Source organism: Labeo rohita, chromosome 7 (genome assembly GCF_022985175.1).
Source record: "Labeo rohita strain BAU-BD-2019 chromosome 7, IGBB_LRoh.1.0, whole genome shotgun sequence".
Lineage (NCBI taxonomy): Eukaryota > Metazoa > Chordata > Actinopteri > Cypriniformes > Cyprinidae > Labeo > Labeo rohita.
Genome location: NC_066875.1, coordinates 35,396,611 through 35,412,241, shown reverse-complemented (window position 1 = coordinate 35,412,241; position 15,631 = coordinate 35,396,611). Strand labels below are relative to the sequence as shown.

The 15,631-nt window shown below is 36.8% G+C and overlaps 1 protein-coding gene across 11 annotated transcripts in view; it reads right to left on the bottom strand.

Annotated features, from left to right (window-relative positions):
- Positions 1-15,631, bottom strand: part of dysf (dysferlin, limb girdle muscular dystrophy 2B (autosomal recessive)) — a 108,573-nt gene that overhangs the window by 81,642 nt on the left and 11,300 nt on the right. For 7 of the 11 annotated variants that reach the window (XM_051114083.1, XM_051114087.1, XM_051114079.1 and 4 more), the window contains 17 exons: positions 15,140-15,195; positions 14,917-15,008; positions 9,571-9,676; positions 7,688-7,802; positions 7,326-7,543; positions 5,025-5,153; positions 4,865-4,927; positions 4,726-4,776; positions 4,455-4,485; positions 4,141-4,256; positions 3,922-4,048; positions 3,743-3,846; positions 3,589-3,657; positions 3,465-3,508; positions 3,262-3,344; positions 675-707; positions 274-389 (listed from right to left, as the gene is read on the bottom strand). In XM_051114083.1, the coding sequence (XP_050970040.1) occupies positions 274-389; positions 675-707; positions 3,262-3,344; positions 3,465-3,508; positions 3,589-3,657; positions 3,743-3,846; positions 3,922-4,048; positions 4,141-4,256; positions 4,455-4,485; positions 4,726-4,776; positions 4,865-4,927; positions 5,025-5,153; positions 7,326-7,543; positions 7,688-7,802; positions 9,571-9,676; positions 14,917-15,008; positions 15,140-15,195 (1,553 nt within the window). The remainder of the gene's footprint in view (positions 1-273; positions 390-674; positions 708-3,261; positions 3,345-3,464; positions 3,509-3,588; positions 3,658-3,742; positions 3,847-3,921; positions 4,049-4,140; positions 4,257-4,454; positions 4,486-4,725; positions 4,777-4,864; positions 4,928-5,024; positions 5,154-7,325; positions 7,544-7,687; positions 7,803-9,570; positions 9,677-14,916; positions 15,009-15,139; positions 15,196-15,631) is intronic. The other 4 variants (XM_051114089.1, XM_051114090.1, XM_051114084.1 and 1 more) reach the window with 1 other exon arrangement.

Here is a 15,631-nt window from a genome sequence, read left to right as displayed (position 1 = left end):
TTTACAACCGCATTTGGGATCGTTTGAAGTCGCATTTAAACTGCATTTTGGAAGTTCAAAATCGGGCACCATAGCAGTTCATTATATGGAGAAAAATGCTGAAATGTTTTCCTCAAAAAACAATTTCTTTACAACTGAAGAAAGAAAGACATGAACATCTTGGATGACAAGGGGGTGAGTACATTATATGTGAATCTTTGTTTCGGAAGTGGACTTCACCTTTAAATATATATATACATTTAGTAAATATAGTAAAATTATAGTAAATCTCACCTTTCCAAAGTTTAGTGCTTCATGTGGGTCTGAGAAAGCTGTGAACTCTCGGGGGCTCCCATACATGTTGACATAGCAGGGGCCAAAGGTCGGAAGAAAACCTATACTGTCATCCACTTAAAATGAAGAAAATCAAGAATTAGACACACAGCGGTCACATCGAACTTTAGGAGCAGTAAAAATACATAGCAAATTGTACATTTAAATGAACCACCATACTGCCATATTGCTTCTTGAGAAAGCAAATAAATTTTCATTTAGTCATAGAAGACAACTTCTATAAATGTCAGCATAATAAAGCCACAGGCAAAAAAGCACTACAGCCCAAAGTAACACTAATCCTGACATGGGTGTGATATATGGGAAGGGTAGCACACAGACTTGAGATCAGAGAGACATACTGATGCCATGGAAGGTCCGGGGAGGAAACTCATCTGAGAGCATAAAGAAATAAAAATTGAGACACAATAAGGATAGGATAACTGAAAAATAAATGATGCTATACAAGCTGAATCATGCACAGGTCTTTATTAAATCAACTCTGCACCAGGCATAGACTTAGATTTGCATACCAAACTCACTCTACAAAAGATGGTGAATCCAACATCCAACTGCCAACACACTGAAACCAATGCAATGCAACAATACTACAATTTTGTCAACCAAGCTGGATAATAATCTTGAACTGTTATGCTTCCTTTGGCACTCAAATAAATGCTAAACTTAAAAAAAAAAAAAAAAAATTGAAAATTGTAGTTTGTGTCATCCTCGCCTCTAATTCAGATTAGAACACACAAGCCAATTTTACACCACATTTCCCAAAAAGCAGTGTTAATTTAATTCTCTAGTTTCAATTCACAGCCAATTCATTACCAGTATGCAAAAATCAAGACATCAAAACAGCAAGCAAACAAAAATTAGAGTCACACTGGAACCAGCACAACATTGAACCAATGTGATGTCTTTGAAACTCATCGATGCACTTAGAGCTGAATCATTTTTTTCTGATGCCAAGTTACTTTCACCTATAATAGCTAAATAGATTACAAATTAATTACTTGTTAAACTTCCCACAGAGTGTGGCAATCACTGTGGCACAAACACTGCTGTTCGCTTGAAAGAACCAATGTGTCAAGTTCTGGCTCAACTAATGATGCATGTTTTGGGAAGGACTGATTACAATAAGCTTTTGCTCTGGGAACTGACAACTGTTGTATCTACCATTGTTCAGCAGCTATGTTTAATGATTTTAGTTCATCATAAATTCTTTAAATGGTAGAGCAGTGGTTCTCAACCAGGAGGAAGCCGGGGCCCATTAGGGTCTTCAACAAACTTCCAAAGGTATGTAAAGATGACTTAAAATGATTTGAAATAAGCATGAAAATAAACTAAAACTAGTAAAAATGAAGATTAGTAAAAATGAAGGTTCATGACAGTTAGGGTATGTCAAAAAACTCCCATCTCATGTTCCCCCTCAACCTCAAAATCGCCCTATATCGCTGTTTTACCTTTTTTGTTAAGGGTGTTTGATCTTCTTTGCATGTTCAATTTGCATAGACTGGGTCGGAACTTCTGCAATGATGTAGGACGATTTTGAAACAATTTTTGAAGTTGAGGGGAAAAAATACAATTGGAGTTTTTCGACATATCCTAACTGTCTTGAGCCAGAATACAGAGTTCAAGCAGAACAAGACAAGACGAGCGTTTGAGATAAAGTATTAAATTGTATTTTTTTTAATGAAAATAACCGATCGTTTCCCTAGATAAGACCCTTCTTCCTCAGCTGGGATCATTTACAACTGCATTGGGATCGTTTGACGCCACATTTTAACATTTTGGAAGATCAAAATCGGGGCACCATATCAATCCATTATATGGAGAAAAATGCTGAAATGTTTTCCTCAAAAAACATAATTTCTTTACGACTGAAGAAAGAAAGACATGAACATCTTGGATGACAAAGGGGTGAGTACATTATGTGTGAATCTTTGTTTTGGAAGTGAACTTCTCCTTCAATCCTTATCCAGTAATTTAACAGTAAAAGTCATTAAAGGGTCATGAAACCCCAGACTACTTTTTCTGAGATTTGAGCAGAGGTATTTGTGTTGCACATCATATATGACAATGTTAGCATCCATTAATTTTAACTGTTGGAGAAAACTGGTTAATTTTGAGCTTTTTGATCTATTTTCATCTTCCGGGTTTAAAATCTACATTGTGCTGACGTCACAGTTTGTGACGTGGCAATGGATTATAGTACATCGGTGACACGTTGGTGACACGTGTTCTTATCCTAATTATTCATGACAGCGCGTGTTGATTTGCTATGACAGATGCTTCAGACTGTGAGACTGGATACAATAACTGAGAGAAACGTTAATGGATCAAAGGAGACTGTTTTTGTTTGCTTTGTAAGTAGAGTTCGGCACAAACGCGATTCATTCATAAGGTGAGTGTAATAGCGTTTTTTACAACTCCTTAACGCAACCTATCAAAAGGATTATAAATGCCACAAAATAAGCCTTAAAAGTTAATAGAGGTGCAACAGCACGTTCATATATATGTTTTCGATGCAGAGTGCAAATGCCTGTGCATTTATTTGTGTTGTTAACTCAATAGGAGCGAAATGAAACAGTTTAAACCCGAAGTTGACTCTCTCCCATCTTCCCCTCTGCTCCACAGCGCACCACGCCCACTTTTGCAGCATTTTTCAAAACTATGGTGAGAACTAACCAGTGCTGAAAAAGGGGGGTTTCATGACCCTTTAAAAAATCATATTAAAATCTTTGGGAACCTCAAAGAACATACAGCTCTTAAAACTTCTAGAATCCTGAAACTTAATGTTTTTGTGGGTTTTGGAGTCAAAAAGGTTGAGAACCACTGGTATCGAGCGTACAAAAGCTCTAAAGCAGGACAGGAACCCCCTAGATTTGCCACTACCACTTAGCAACGGCCTTAAACCAACAATTTGTACACTACACAGCCTACCTTCAATTTCTCCACCAGGGGCTGAGATTTTGGAAATACATAAGTGAGTAGTGCCAATGACATCATTGTGACTGGCTCTATCCCTAAGAGAATAAGAATGAGAATGCATTTAAGTTAACACTTTTTTTTTCCAGAAATGAAGCAATCGATACTGATATATGGTGGTTAGTTTTTTAAATACAAGGAAGAGAACTTTAACTCACCAATCTAAAATACGTAACCTCAGCTTTTCACACATGGATGGGAACTGGAGTGAAAAACAGACTGTTAATAAATCTATTAAAGGACATGTTATGTTGCTCTGTGAGGTGAGTGTATGTCCCTTACCCTGATAGGCAGAGTGAGGCTCTGGTTCCACTGAGGGTTGGCGTTTTTCTCCAGAATCTTGCTATTGATCTACAGAAATGAAAATATAATATCAGTACCTCTTCCGCAACCCATTAAAACCTCATGATTAAACTAATTACAAAAACAGATGTACCGTTTTTCCCGCGAAACTGATCTCCACAAATGGATCGACCAGGTTCTTTCGATTAGTTTCAAATCCAAACAAGTGCTTGACACCATCCATAAAAGCATCATCCACTGTCCAAGGGGAAGAGCAGATTAACATGTAAAACAGAAAACACACACGTACACACAGACGTGTTTGATACTCACTCTGAGGCAGGTCTTCTGCCCTGTACACTCTGAGAGTAAACGTGGCTCCTGTCAGTGTAAGACCAGCCGGTCTCAACAGGTTCCCCTCTATATCCTCCTTTTCTTCCAGACCCTCTTTCTTATCCATCTGACACACAGCATACATGTTTTCAAAACAATGAGAGAAATCTATACAACAAGGTTCGATTTGTTAACATGCTCAGTCTACCTCTCACTTACCGGAGGTTCATCACCTGCAGCCAGCACACACATGCTGACCTTTAAATAACCTCTGGCCCCTGAAGAAAGATCATCAGGATCTGCCAGCAACAACCATTTCCTGAGAATAGCATGTCCTGTTCAGCGGAATAGGAAAAAAGAATGATAAATGTAAATATAGGTTCAATTTTAAAGGCTACAAGCTTAATTGAATTTCACTTCGACTCGAGACTCATAACAGTGTCAGGTCCAGAGGTTTGTTTGTTCTGAGACACAATCAAATGGTGCTTTTGAAAAGAGCAATTAACATCACATTATGACTACGTGGTACTTACGGTGTTCATTATACACCATGCCAACATCCAGCTGAAAGACAAAAAAGGAAACAAAATTAGCACTATTATTAACAAAGTCTGAAATAACACACGCATGTGCTCTGAAAATGAGAGATCAGAGGGAGAAAAACATGCCTATGACCAGTAAAGAAAATAAAAATACAGAAATCCTGGAACTCATTGGAAATGAGAAGAAACCACTAAATGAGGACAATGATTAGGAGAAGAATGATTGAGAGAGAATAAAAATAAGACATAGGAGCAAATCTACCTTGAATTCTCCAATGACAGAATCTTTCCGTAGGGACTTGGAGTCAAATACCTTGGGACAGACATACAGAAGATAACTAAAGGTTTGTGTTAAATGAAAAATCGTCAACAACATTAATTATGATCATAGTATAACTTACGGTTATAAATATAGGCTCATCAAAAAGGTCTGAAGGTTTCTCAAAGAAGTTTAGAAAGAAAGTCTGAAAGTGAAGAATATATGCACATATTTATTAAGCATTTACTTATTTACATAATTTTTATTCCCCCAGTATCAAAACTGTGAAAAAAAATTGTTACCTCATCAAAAAAGGGATTATTGCCCTTCCTGATGCGCGTTCTCTTTGTCTGTCCTCCAACCGTGACCTTGACAACTGGTTTAATGTTGACACCAGGGAGCTGCCTTCCCTCAATGATGCGCAGCCGTACCTAATATTAATATATTCCGAATTAATGTTTTCAAAAATGCAGTCGCTGACAATGACATTATCAAAGCTATTTTTTAACTTATCTTTGGATATAACCATCTATTATTCATCTAAAACGTTACTACAATTGAAGAGCTCAGATGCAAAAGCCTCTAAGTCCATCTGACATTTTTCCTTAAAATAAGCATTTTGATCAGATTCCTATGTATAGGTTTCTAAGTATCAGTACGTCTGATTGGGCTGAGGCTGGGATTAGCGAGATGGATGTATACTGTGTCGAGAACATTCACTCAGTATCATTATCTCATTTTTGACTGAAGTGGCTTTTAGAGGTTTTTGCATCTGAACTCTTCAATTGTTCGTATTATTATTATACTTATACTACCATTGAAAAGATTGGGATCACTGAGATTTTTAATGTTTTTAAAGAGGTCTCTTATGCCCATCAGAGTTCCATTAATGTAATCAAAAATGAATATAAAAAAAGTAATACTATGAAATATTATTGCTATTTAAAATAACAGTTTTCTATTTTAATATACTTTAAAATATAATTTATTTATGTGATGCAAAGCTGAATTTTCATTAGCATCATTACTTCAGAATTCAGTGTCACACGATACTTCAGAAATCATTCTAATATGCTGATTTTATTAATGTTGGACACAGTTGTGCTGCCAAATATTTTTTTGGAACCTGTGATACTTTTTTCAGGATTCTTTGATTCATAAAAAGTTAAAAAGAACAGCATTTACTCAAAATAGAAATCTTTTCTAATAATATAAGTCTTTACTATTACATTTTATCAATTTAACACATCCTTGCTGAATAAAAGTATTAAGTTCTTTCAAAGAAAGTAAGAAAGAAAAAATTTACTGACTCCAAACTTTGAATTGTAGTGCATATTGTTACAAAAGATTTCTATTTTATTTTCTATTCTTTTTATATATATGCTGGTCTTTTTAACGTTTTATACATCAGAGAATCTTGAGAAAAAAGTATTACAGGTTCCAAAAAATATTAAGCAGCACAACTGTTGCCAATATAATATATTATTAGAAAAATATTAGAATGATTTCTACGTGAGTAATGATGCTGAAAATTCAGCTTTGCATCACAGGAATAAATTATTTTTTTGAAGTATATTAAAATAGAAAACCACTATTTTAAATTGCAATAATATTTCACAATATTGCTGTCTATTTCTGTATTTTTAATTAATAAAATACAGCCTTTATTAGCAGAAAAGACTTCTAAAACATTAAAAATCTTAGTGATCCCAAACTTTTGAATGGCAGCGTATATAAACTAATAAAAAAATATAAATACAAATATAAATTGTCAAGGACATGTCATCTCCATGTAAGAATCTGCCTAATTTAGCAAGCCTGTACCAAATGACAAATTAATTTAAACCAAGAGCCTGATTAGATGCACAGCCTTTAGCATCAATAAAAGAAAATAAAGGAAGAGTTTTCTCCTTCCGTCTGAAGGTATTTATTTACTATAAACTAAATTAACTATAGATTGTTTTGTTAGTTGGATTTTATTTATTTATTTAGCTATCTATTTTATTTATGTCCACAAATATTTTACCTGAGATGAAAACCAGTGGTTTAAATATACTTCCATTTTTTATTTTTATTTTATTTTTTATTTATTTATTTATTTATTTATTTTATTTGTGGTCGTATTGTCAAGCCAAAATGAAACTTTCTGCTATCCTTGGATCCATTTTTAAAAAAATATACTCAGTTGTTTATTTTATTAACACACAGAACACATTGTCTTGCCTAAAGCAAATAAACGAGTTCAAAGCCAAAATAAATTTTTGATCTTAACACACCTGCTTTGTATTACCACAAGGTGGCACTATTTTAAAGCAGAAGCATATGAAAATAAAAGAACATCTAAATTAATAGAATGGACAGGGCCTGATATTTAATACAGATAAATATAATTAGGGAGTCCTGTACTGATCAATAAAAAACACCATTAATTGGATTATTACAATTTGTAAATCCATTTTTCATAATGGTTCATAATGACAGACTGACACAGAAATACAAAACATGTTAAGGAAATAAGGTTAAGGAATATTTACATTTTGCTACACATGACAAAGCAAATTGCGGATTTAATGACACATATACAGAGATACACATATACACACCTGGAGGTCCTGGGCTTTGTCGGACAGGGGGGATTTGTTGCTCTGCCGTTTCTTTTTTTTAAGGCCATGGTTAAAGTTTGGCGGAGCCTTTTTGGGTGGTGCCGTAGGGGCCCCAGTGTCCTGACCCTGGGGCCCTGGAACAGGTTCAGGCTCTTCCACCACCTCCATCATCAGCATGCTCTCAGTGTCCTCCTCACCCATAGTGTCCAATGAGAAAACTACACATATACACAAGTCAAATTCATCACATCCCACGAATGTAATGTAATATTGACGCAGCCCTCAGTTGACAAATATATAATTTAAGCATCCTTTAACAAGGAACTCACTGTGGGAGGTTTAGTCTATGTTAGCAGACTGACCTGTAACTGTGTCCAGCTCCACTGGAGTGTGCACAGCCTCTGGCTGTGGAGGAGGCTGGAAGATAGGAGCCATCCCTGGAGGAGGTATGTAAGAAACCTGCAGGGTTACTGTGGCCTGGAAAAGGGAACACAGATTGAAGGTCTGCAATGATGCAACTACAATGTAAAAATGCAACAAAAAATAATTATTTGCTGTCATAAAACTCACATTGCACAGCTGTTCTTAAAGGGATCATCGGATACTAAGTTCACTTTTCCATGTTGTTTGAACATTAATGTGTGTTGGCAGTGTATGTAAAAATCCATGCAGTGGTTTTTAATTAATCTGTAAAAATAATATTCCCTTTTTCAAATCAAGCCATTCTCAGATGCCTGTCATTGTGGCGTCACACCCACAGAGGCTGCTCCCACGATAGTTGATTGACATGAGCATTTTACCTAAGATCAGTTATAACAGTCCAACCTCCATGTTTTGATGCCGGAGCAGGGATGTAAGTTAGACAAGAATTGAGTGATTGAGGTGTTGTGTTGCTGGATGTAATAATGAACGTAATGGTCGTCATTTACTCCCGACATCTGAACTGCTGAAGATGCAGTGGATTACATTTGTTTGTAAAGGGAATGCGCCTCCCAATCTACATATAATCTATTTTTGCGCAAACTATTCATGATCCAGCTTTACCTACAGCAGAAGTGAGTTTAAGGGTGTTGTTTTACACTACCATTGAGAATTTTTAACCAAAGTATATATTATAGACTTCTCATTAAGACCCTAAAAAATCATATCAACTTGTGGAAAATAGGCATCCAATGACCCCTTTAACATGGATAATAATAAGAAATATTTCTTGAGGAGCAAATCGGCATATTAGAATGATTTCTGTACGATCATGTGCGACGTTAGCTACGTTAAAAACAAATAGGTGCTATTTGAATGAGTTCCTATGAAGACTGGAACAGAAGAGAACAGAGATCAGAAGCTGGCGGCGCTCATCGTTTAAATAACCAATCTATTCACTAGATAAGACCCTTCTTCCTTGGCTGGGATCGTTTAGAGCCCTTGGAAGCTGCATTTAAACTGCATTTTGGACGTTCAAAATCGGAGGGACCATTGAAGTCCAGTGAAAAATCCTGAAATGTTTTCCTTAAAAAACACAATTTCTTTTCAACTGAAAAAAGAAAGACATTAACATTTTGGATGACAAAGGGGTGAGTAAATTATCAGTACATTTTTGTTCTGGAAGTGAACTTCTCCTTTAAGCACCTAATTACGTTTCTTTCTGTTGCAAATCTACCTGTTTTTTCCCCTCTTTGTTCATTATTTTTGTAGATGTTTTGTATTTGTGTATCATTGCAAATGTCAAATTGATTTGTTTTGAAATTCTTATCAAAGTTCTGAGTGAAGATGTATTTGTTTTGGGAAGTGTGGGAAAGAAAAGCAGCATGCTGGAGTTGTTTTTAAGATTAGACCGGCGTCAGGGTGATACCTTATAATGTACTTTCCTGAAATTATTTCCGGAATCAGCTATTTCAAGAGCACACGGATGCAAAGGAGCTAAGAAAACCAACTCCACCTTTCCCTCTCCTTCTTTCCACTCTCCATCACCCAACGTCAACCTCCACGCATACTGCACATACCCACACACAATGCCAGGAAGTGGCACTCTGTTGTGTAAGACATAGCCTTGTAGTATTTCTTCAGAAACTTCTTTCTTAAATTGCAGGAAAATTTAATATGGAAAATATTCTCTTTTTTAGGGAGAGGGGAGGTTCAGACCTCAGAAAAACATGAACACCAACAGAGAAGGTCCAGGCTTGTTCAATCAGTCAGTGTAAAAGTAATTTTACAGACGTTTAGGTTAGTGACAAAGAGAGAAACGCACCCCTGTGCTGTTCCTTTTGGTGTCAACCAGGGACACAGTGAAAGAAGCAGCCAGGTTGGGAGAGTGGAGGACATCTCGAAGAGCTATTCGACACTCACCCAGAAACCTGTAAAGATACACAAAGGGCTATTTAACATCTGTCATTCTATTTAAAGATAGGGATTAATGCCAAGAAATAAAAATAAACACAGACATACAGTTACTAAGCTAAACAATGATGACACGTGTCTATGCATCTGACCCTGGATGACAGATTTTTCACTGTCTGGCCAGCGTTTTTTCTAAAAATTGCTGTTCTTCTGTTTCATTCTTAGGCTCAGATAAGGTATGAAAGGAAAGAGGAGACATGGCAAACCGCCCTGACTCACTTCCTGTGGGCATTCCCCTCTTCCTTCCTTTTCTTTCCCTCCTCTCCTGTTGCTTTCATTTCATCTGGCCAGTGGAGAACGATTTGGTTTTGGTTCCTTTGACACACTATATACCTGTTTAATACTGTAAAGCTGCTTTGACACAGTCTGTACTATAAAAAGCGCTATATAAATAATGGTGATTTGACTTGATTTAATTCCTTCATTATACTGATAATATACACTATATTGCCAAAAGTATTCGCTCACCTGCCTTGACTCACATATGAACTTAAGTGACATCCCATTCCTAATCTATACGGTTCAATATGACGTCGGTCCACCCTTTGCAGCTATAACAGCTACAACTCTTCTGGGAAGGCTGTCCACAAGTTTAGGAGTGTGTTTATGGGAATTTTTGACCATTCTTCCAGAAGCGCATTTGTGAGGTCACACACTGCTGTTGGACGAGAAGGCCTGGCTCTCAGTCTCCGCTCTAATTCATCCCAAAGGTGTTCTATCAGGTTGAGGTCAGGACTCTGTGCAGGCCGGTCAAGTTCATCCACACCAGACTCTGTCATCCATGTCTTTATGGACCTTGCTTTGTGCACTGGTGCACAGTCATGTTGGAAGAGGAAGGGGCCAGCTCCAAACTGTTCCCACAAAGTTGGGAGCATGGAATTGTCCAAAATGTCTTGGTATGCTGAAGCATTCAGAGTTCCTTTCACTGGAACTAAGGGGCCAAGTCCAGCTCCTGAAAAACAGCCAACCTCGATAATCCCCCCTCCACTAAACTTTACACTTGGCACAATGCAGTCAGACAAGTACCGTTCTCCTGGCAACCGCCAAACCCAGACTCGTCCATCAGATTGCCAGATGGAGAAGCGCAATTCATCACTCCAGAGAATGCGTCTCCACTGCTCTGGAGTCCAGTGGCGGCGTGCTTTACACCACTGCATCCGACGCTTTGCATTGCACTTGGTGATGTATGGCTTGGATGCAGCTGCTCGGCCATGGAAACCCATTCCATGATGCTCTCTGCGCACTGTTCTTGAGCTAATCTGAAGGCCACATGAAGTTTGGAGGTCTGTAGCGATTGACTCTGCAGAAAGTTGACAACCTCTTCGCACTATGCGCCTCAGCATCCGCTGACCCCGCTCCGTCAGTTTACGTGGCGGAGTTGCTGTCGTTCCCAAATGCTTCCACGTTCTTATAATACAGCTGACAGTTGTCTGTGGAATATTTAGGAGTGAGGAAATTTCATGACTGGACTTGTTGCACAGGTGGCATCCTATCACAGTTCCACGCTGGAATTCACTGAGCTCCTGAGAGCGACCCATTCTTTCACAAATGTTTGTAAAAACAGTCTGCATGCCTAGGTGCTTCATTTTATACACCTGTGGAACATCTGATTCTGATTATTTGGATGGGTGAGCGAATACTTTTGCCAATATAGTGTATTTTACCCAATATTCAAGTGTGGTATGCTAAAATAGCATTAATTAAGTATAGTGTATTTAGATGAGAATCAAACAGATAAAATGCAAATAATGTTAACAGATCAATGTTTTGCCATGTAGATTATCGGCACTGATGTAAAAGTTTCAATTGTAAAATAAACTGTCCACTACATAAATGTAGACTTCATTACACTTCAGTGTGACAGCATTTTCAGAGCAAGAAGGTCATTTTAATACATTTTATTGGCTTCCCGGTTTTAAAGGCAACAATAGCCTCGAAACAATAGTAAAAGCAGTGCATGCTGGGAAATGTTTGGCGTCAGTAAGAATTTTTTTTAAAGAAATGAATACTTTTGTTAAACAATGACCAAAAGTGATAGTAAACAAGCTTATATCAAATTATATTAAAATAGAATAGAATTATATTAAATGGCCATTTGTAAATATTATGGCCTGACTTCTAGTCTCCAGTTATTTTTAGCTGTACAAAACAGCTTGTTTTGCTGCTTGATATTGATATTGGTGTGTCTTACCATATTATTCTAATGTATTAACTTAATTATGAACACACTGCTTTGCAGCACAAACAGTTTTACTGTTTCACCCATAAGCTTATTTCCGTGTTGAAGAAAAAGAAGGATATTGCAAGAATATTTCACAATATTACTGGTATTACTGTTACTTTTTTAATCAAATGAAATGCAGCCTAGAAGAGCATAATCCTACTAAAAATAATTTAAAAAATCTATGCTATGATTTATTTAAAATACATTTATTTCATATTAAGTATTCTTCAAATCCATTACCATATCTACTGACATATCACTTAAGACTTACTGATATAAAATTCTAATGAAACTTTATCTGGAGTATTTCATTGCACAATGCACATTTCTTAATATTACGCTTAAAATGTGTTTAATAGCACTATTAATAAGGATTGTATGATCTTTGAATAATATCAGTCTTTAAATGCAAGATATTTAAAGTGTACCTGAAGTATTCTTGACTTGCAATAGTGTAATTTTAGCACAATCAAATATACTTAAGTATACATTTAGGACCTCAACACAACTTCAACACAATTAAAGTGCATCAAGCACAAAAATAGCTGTTCCAGTTTAAGCACATATATGTAAACATATTTGTAGTATACAGTGCCTTGCAAAAGTATTCATACCCCTTTTTTCCAAGTTTTGTTGCAGCCTTATGTTAAGCTGCTTTAAATTAGTTTTTTTTTCCATGCATAAATTTACACTCCATACACCATAATGGCAATGCGAAAAACAGATTTGTGGCAACTTTGCAGATCTATTAAAAATAACACACTGAAATATGTACATTGTATAAGTATTCATACCTTTAACTCAGTACTTAGTTGAAGCACCTTTACATCCTCAAGTCTTTTTGGGTATGAGTATTCCACATTTGCATTTGCCAATTATCTGCCATTCTTCACTTCACCTTTTCACCTCTCAAGTTTTGTCAGCTTGGATGGGAGCTGGCAGACATGTTTAGATTTCTTCAGAAATATTTGATTGCGTTCAAGCCAGGGCTCTGGCTGGGTCACTCAAGGACATTCACAGAGTTGTTTATAAGCCACTCCTGCTGTGTGCTTAGGCACATTGTCCTGTTGGAAGGTGAACCTTCTGACCAGTCTGAGGTTCTGAATGTTCTGGACTGGATTTTCATTAAGGCTATCTCAATATTTTGGTGCACAGAGCTTTTCTTCTATTCTGACGAGGCCCTAAGTCTCTGGTGCTGAAAAACAGCCCCACAGCATGAGGCTGCTACCAGCACACTTTACTTTTAGGATGGTACTCTGCATGTAATGAGCAGTGCATGGTTTAGTTCAAACATGGAAGGTTCATCAGAGAATCTGGTTTCTCACAGTCTCAGGGTCCTTTAGGTGCTTTTTGAAAATGTATCTTCACTGAGGAGAGGATTGAGTTTGGCCATACCGCCATGTTTGTCCTTCAGTGAGTTTCTTCCCACTGCATATACGATCATGGAGCTCAACTAAAGTGACCATCAGCTTCTTGGTCACCAGTATAACCAGTATAACCCCTTCTCCATCAATTGCTCAGTTTGGCCAGAGGCCAGCTCAGTTTATTTCTGAACTCTTCCCCAGATCTGTGCCTTGACGTAAGCCTGTTTCTGAGCTTTGAGGGCTTGGTTTTTGCTCTGATATGCATTTTTTCAGCTGTTAGACCATTTCTGAGAGGTATGTGCCTTTCCAAATCATACTCATTCAAATGAATTTGCCACAGTTTAACTCCACTCAAAGTGTAGTAACATCTACAAGTGATATGAGTGCTTCTAAGCTAAATTTCAAGTGTCCCAGAATAGGGATATAAGTGCATGAATACAACAGATTCATTTCAGTTTTTTTATTTCTAATAAATTTGCAGACTTGTTAAAAACCTGTTTTGTGCTTTGTCATTATAGTGTATGGAGTGTAGATTGATGTGGGAAAAAAGCAATTTGAAGCAGTTTAACATAAGGCTGCAACATAACAAAATGTGAAAAAAATTAAGGGGTATGAATACTTCTGCAAGGCACTGTGTGTTCAAAACATTTCACTTTATTAAAATCACTGGACTATAAAATAATCAAAAAGACGTTTCGGTGTCTATCCAAAAACCTTCTTCAGTTGTAAAAACAGGAACCAGCTCTTGCAAATATATCCAAAGCAATCACATGAACAACAGAACTGTAAAGGCCATGTGACTACTGGGTTAAACGTGTAATATGTGCCAGAGTAGATGGTGTTGCTACTCATGATGGTGCCCCTTCTCCTCTCCGGGTGGAGCACCCAATCTCCATGCAGCGTTGTGGCATTGTATTGAAGCAATTTAACATAAATACTAATGTGACAACAATAATAATGTGATAATGGATTTAAAAACTATTTAAATTTAAAAACCTAATTTAAATAAGGTTGACACTGACTACCGTTATAGGTAAACAAAGGGCTGGTTTCACATACAGGGCTTAGACTAAGTCAGGATTAGGCCTTAGCTCAATTAGGACATTAAAGTAATTTTTATAAACATGCCTTAGAAAAAAACATTACTGGTGTGCATCTTGAGACAAATCAAGAGCACTGGCATATTTCAAGACCAATCAGTGCAAATTTATTTCAGTTTAAGCAGCTCAGACTTACATTTAAGTCTGGGAAACTGGGGGTTACCTAAAAGTTACCTAAAAATTAACAATTAGTATGTTTTATATGAGCTTAATTTCAAAATTAAATAAAGCAAAAGGCCAGTAAGAAAGCACTTTTGGTCATATTGAGAATATGGGAACGCACAGCAAATTAAGTGGATGTTTACCACGTTCCACACTAATGCCACTAGTCATTTAAACAATGGTGCATTCCATAAATTCTACAGCTCTCCCAGCTGAATTGTTGAGTAATTGTTTTATGTCGGTAAAGGAGCTGCATTTGCGTAATATACTGAGGGACGCATTTATACACTTGTATGAACAGAAAGAGGAACAGAGGTGAGGACATGAGAGCGAAAGAGAGACCTTACCTATTCCTGCCCATTTTCTCATGGTCCTTGACCACAACATGAAGCTCTGCTCCAGAATCTAAAGGAACACCCTTTAAGTCCCACTCAAAACCCTGGAATAAAGAAAAGGAAATGATGAAACAGGAACAGAATAATGATTTGGCAAACATTTATAAATCCAATTATAGTTACAGCAATTGTTAATCAATATTTGTGAGTTAGATGTAAGAAGCAATTAACCAACCTCATTCCAGACAGGATTGACATTATTTTTGATGACTTTGGTCTTCTTTTTTGTCCCTACAAGAACAAGAAAAGAAAGAATATGCAGTAGTTAGTGTATTTGTCATTGAGTTTTCCATGAGATATACACTAAAGTTTACAAGTTTTTTACATTTACATAAAGTAACATTTAAATGCAATCCTGACATATTCAAAAGCATATCTAGATGCAAGGTTGTAAGCAATGAAAATAAATATTTACTTAATCAAAAGCCTCATTATTCAAATTTGGAGAAATGAAAAGATGAAGGGAAACATATTATCAGAACAGGGCATATGAGGACAGTGTATCTGACGTAATATTCTGCAGTGGCTGGCCTCCAGCACATCCATGATGAAAATGTTTTCAGTGAGAGGAAGATGGACAATGGGTACTAACTTCCACCTGACAAATACAGATGAAAGATTTCCACAGGGACACATATTAGGCTTGAAACTGAGCCTGTATTAGTGA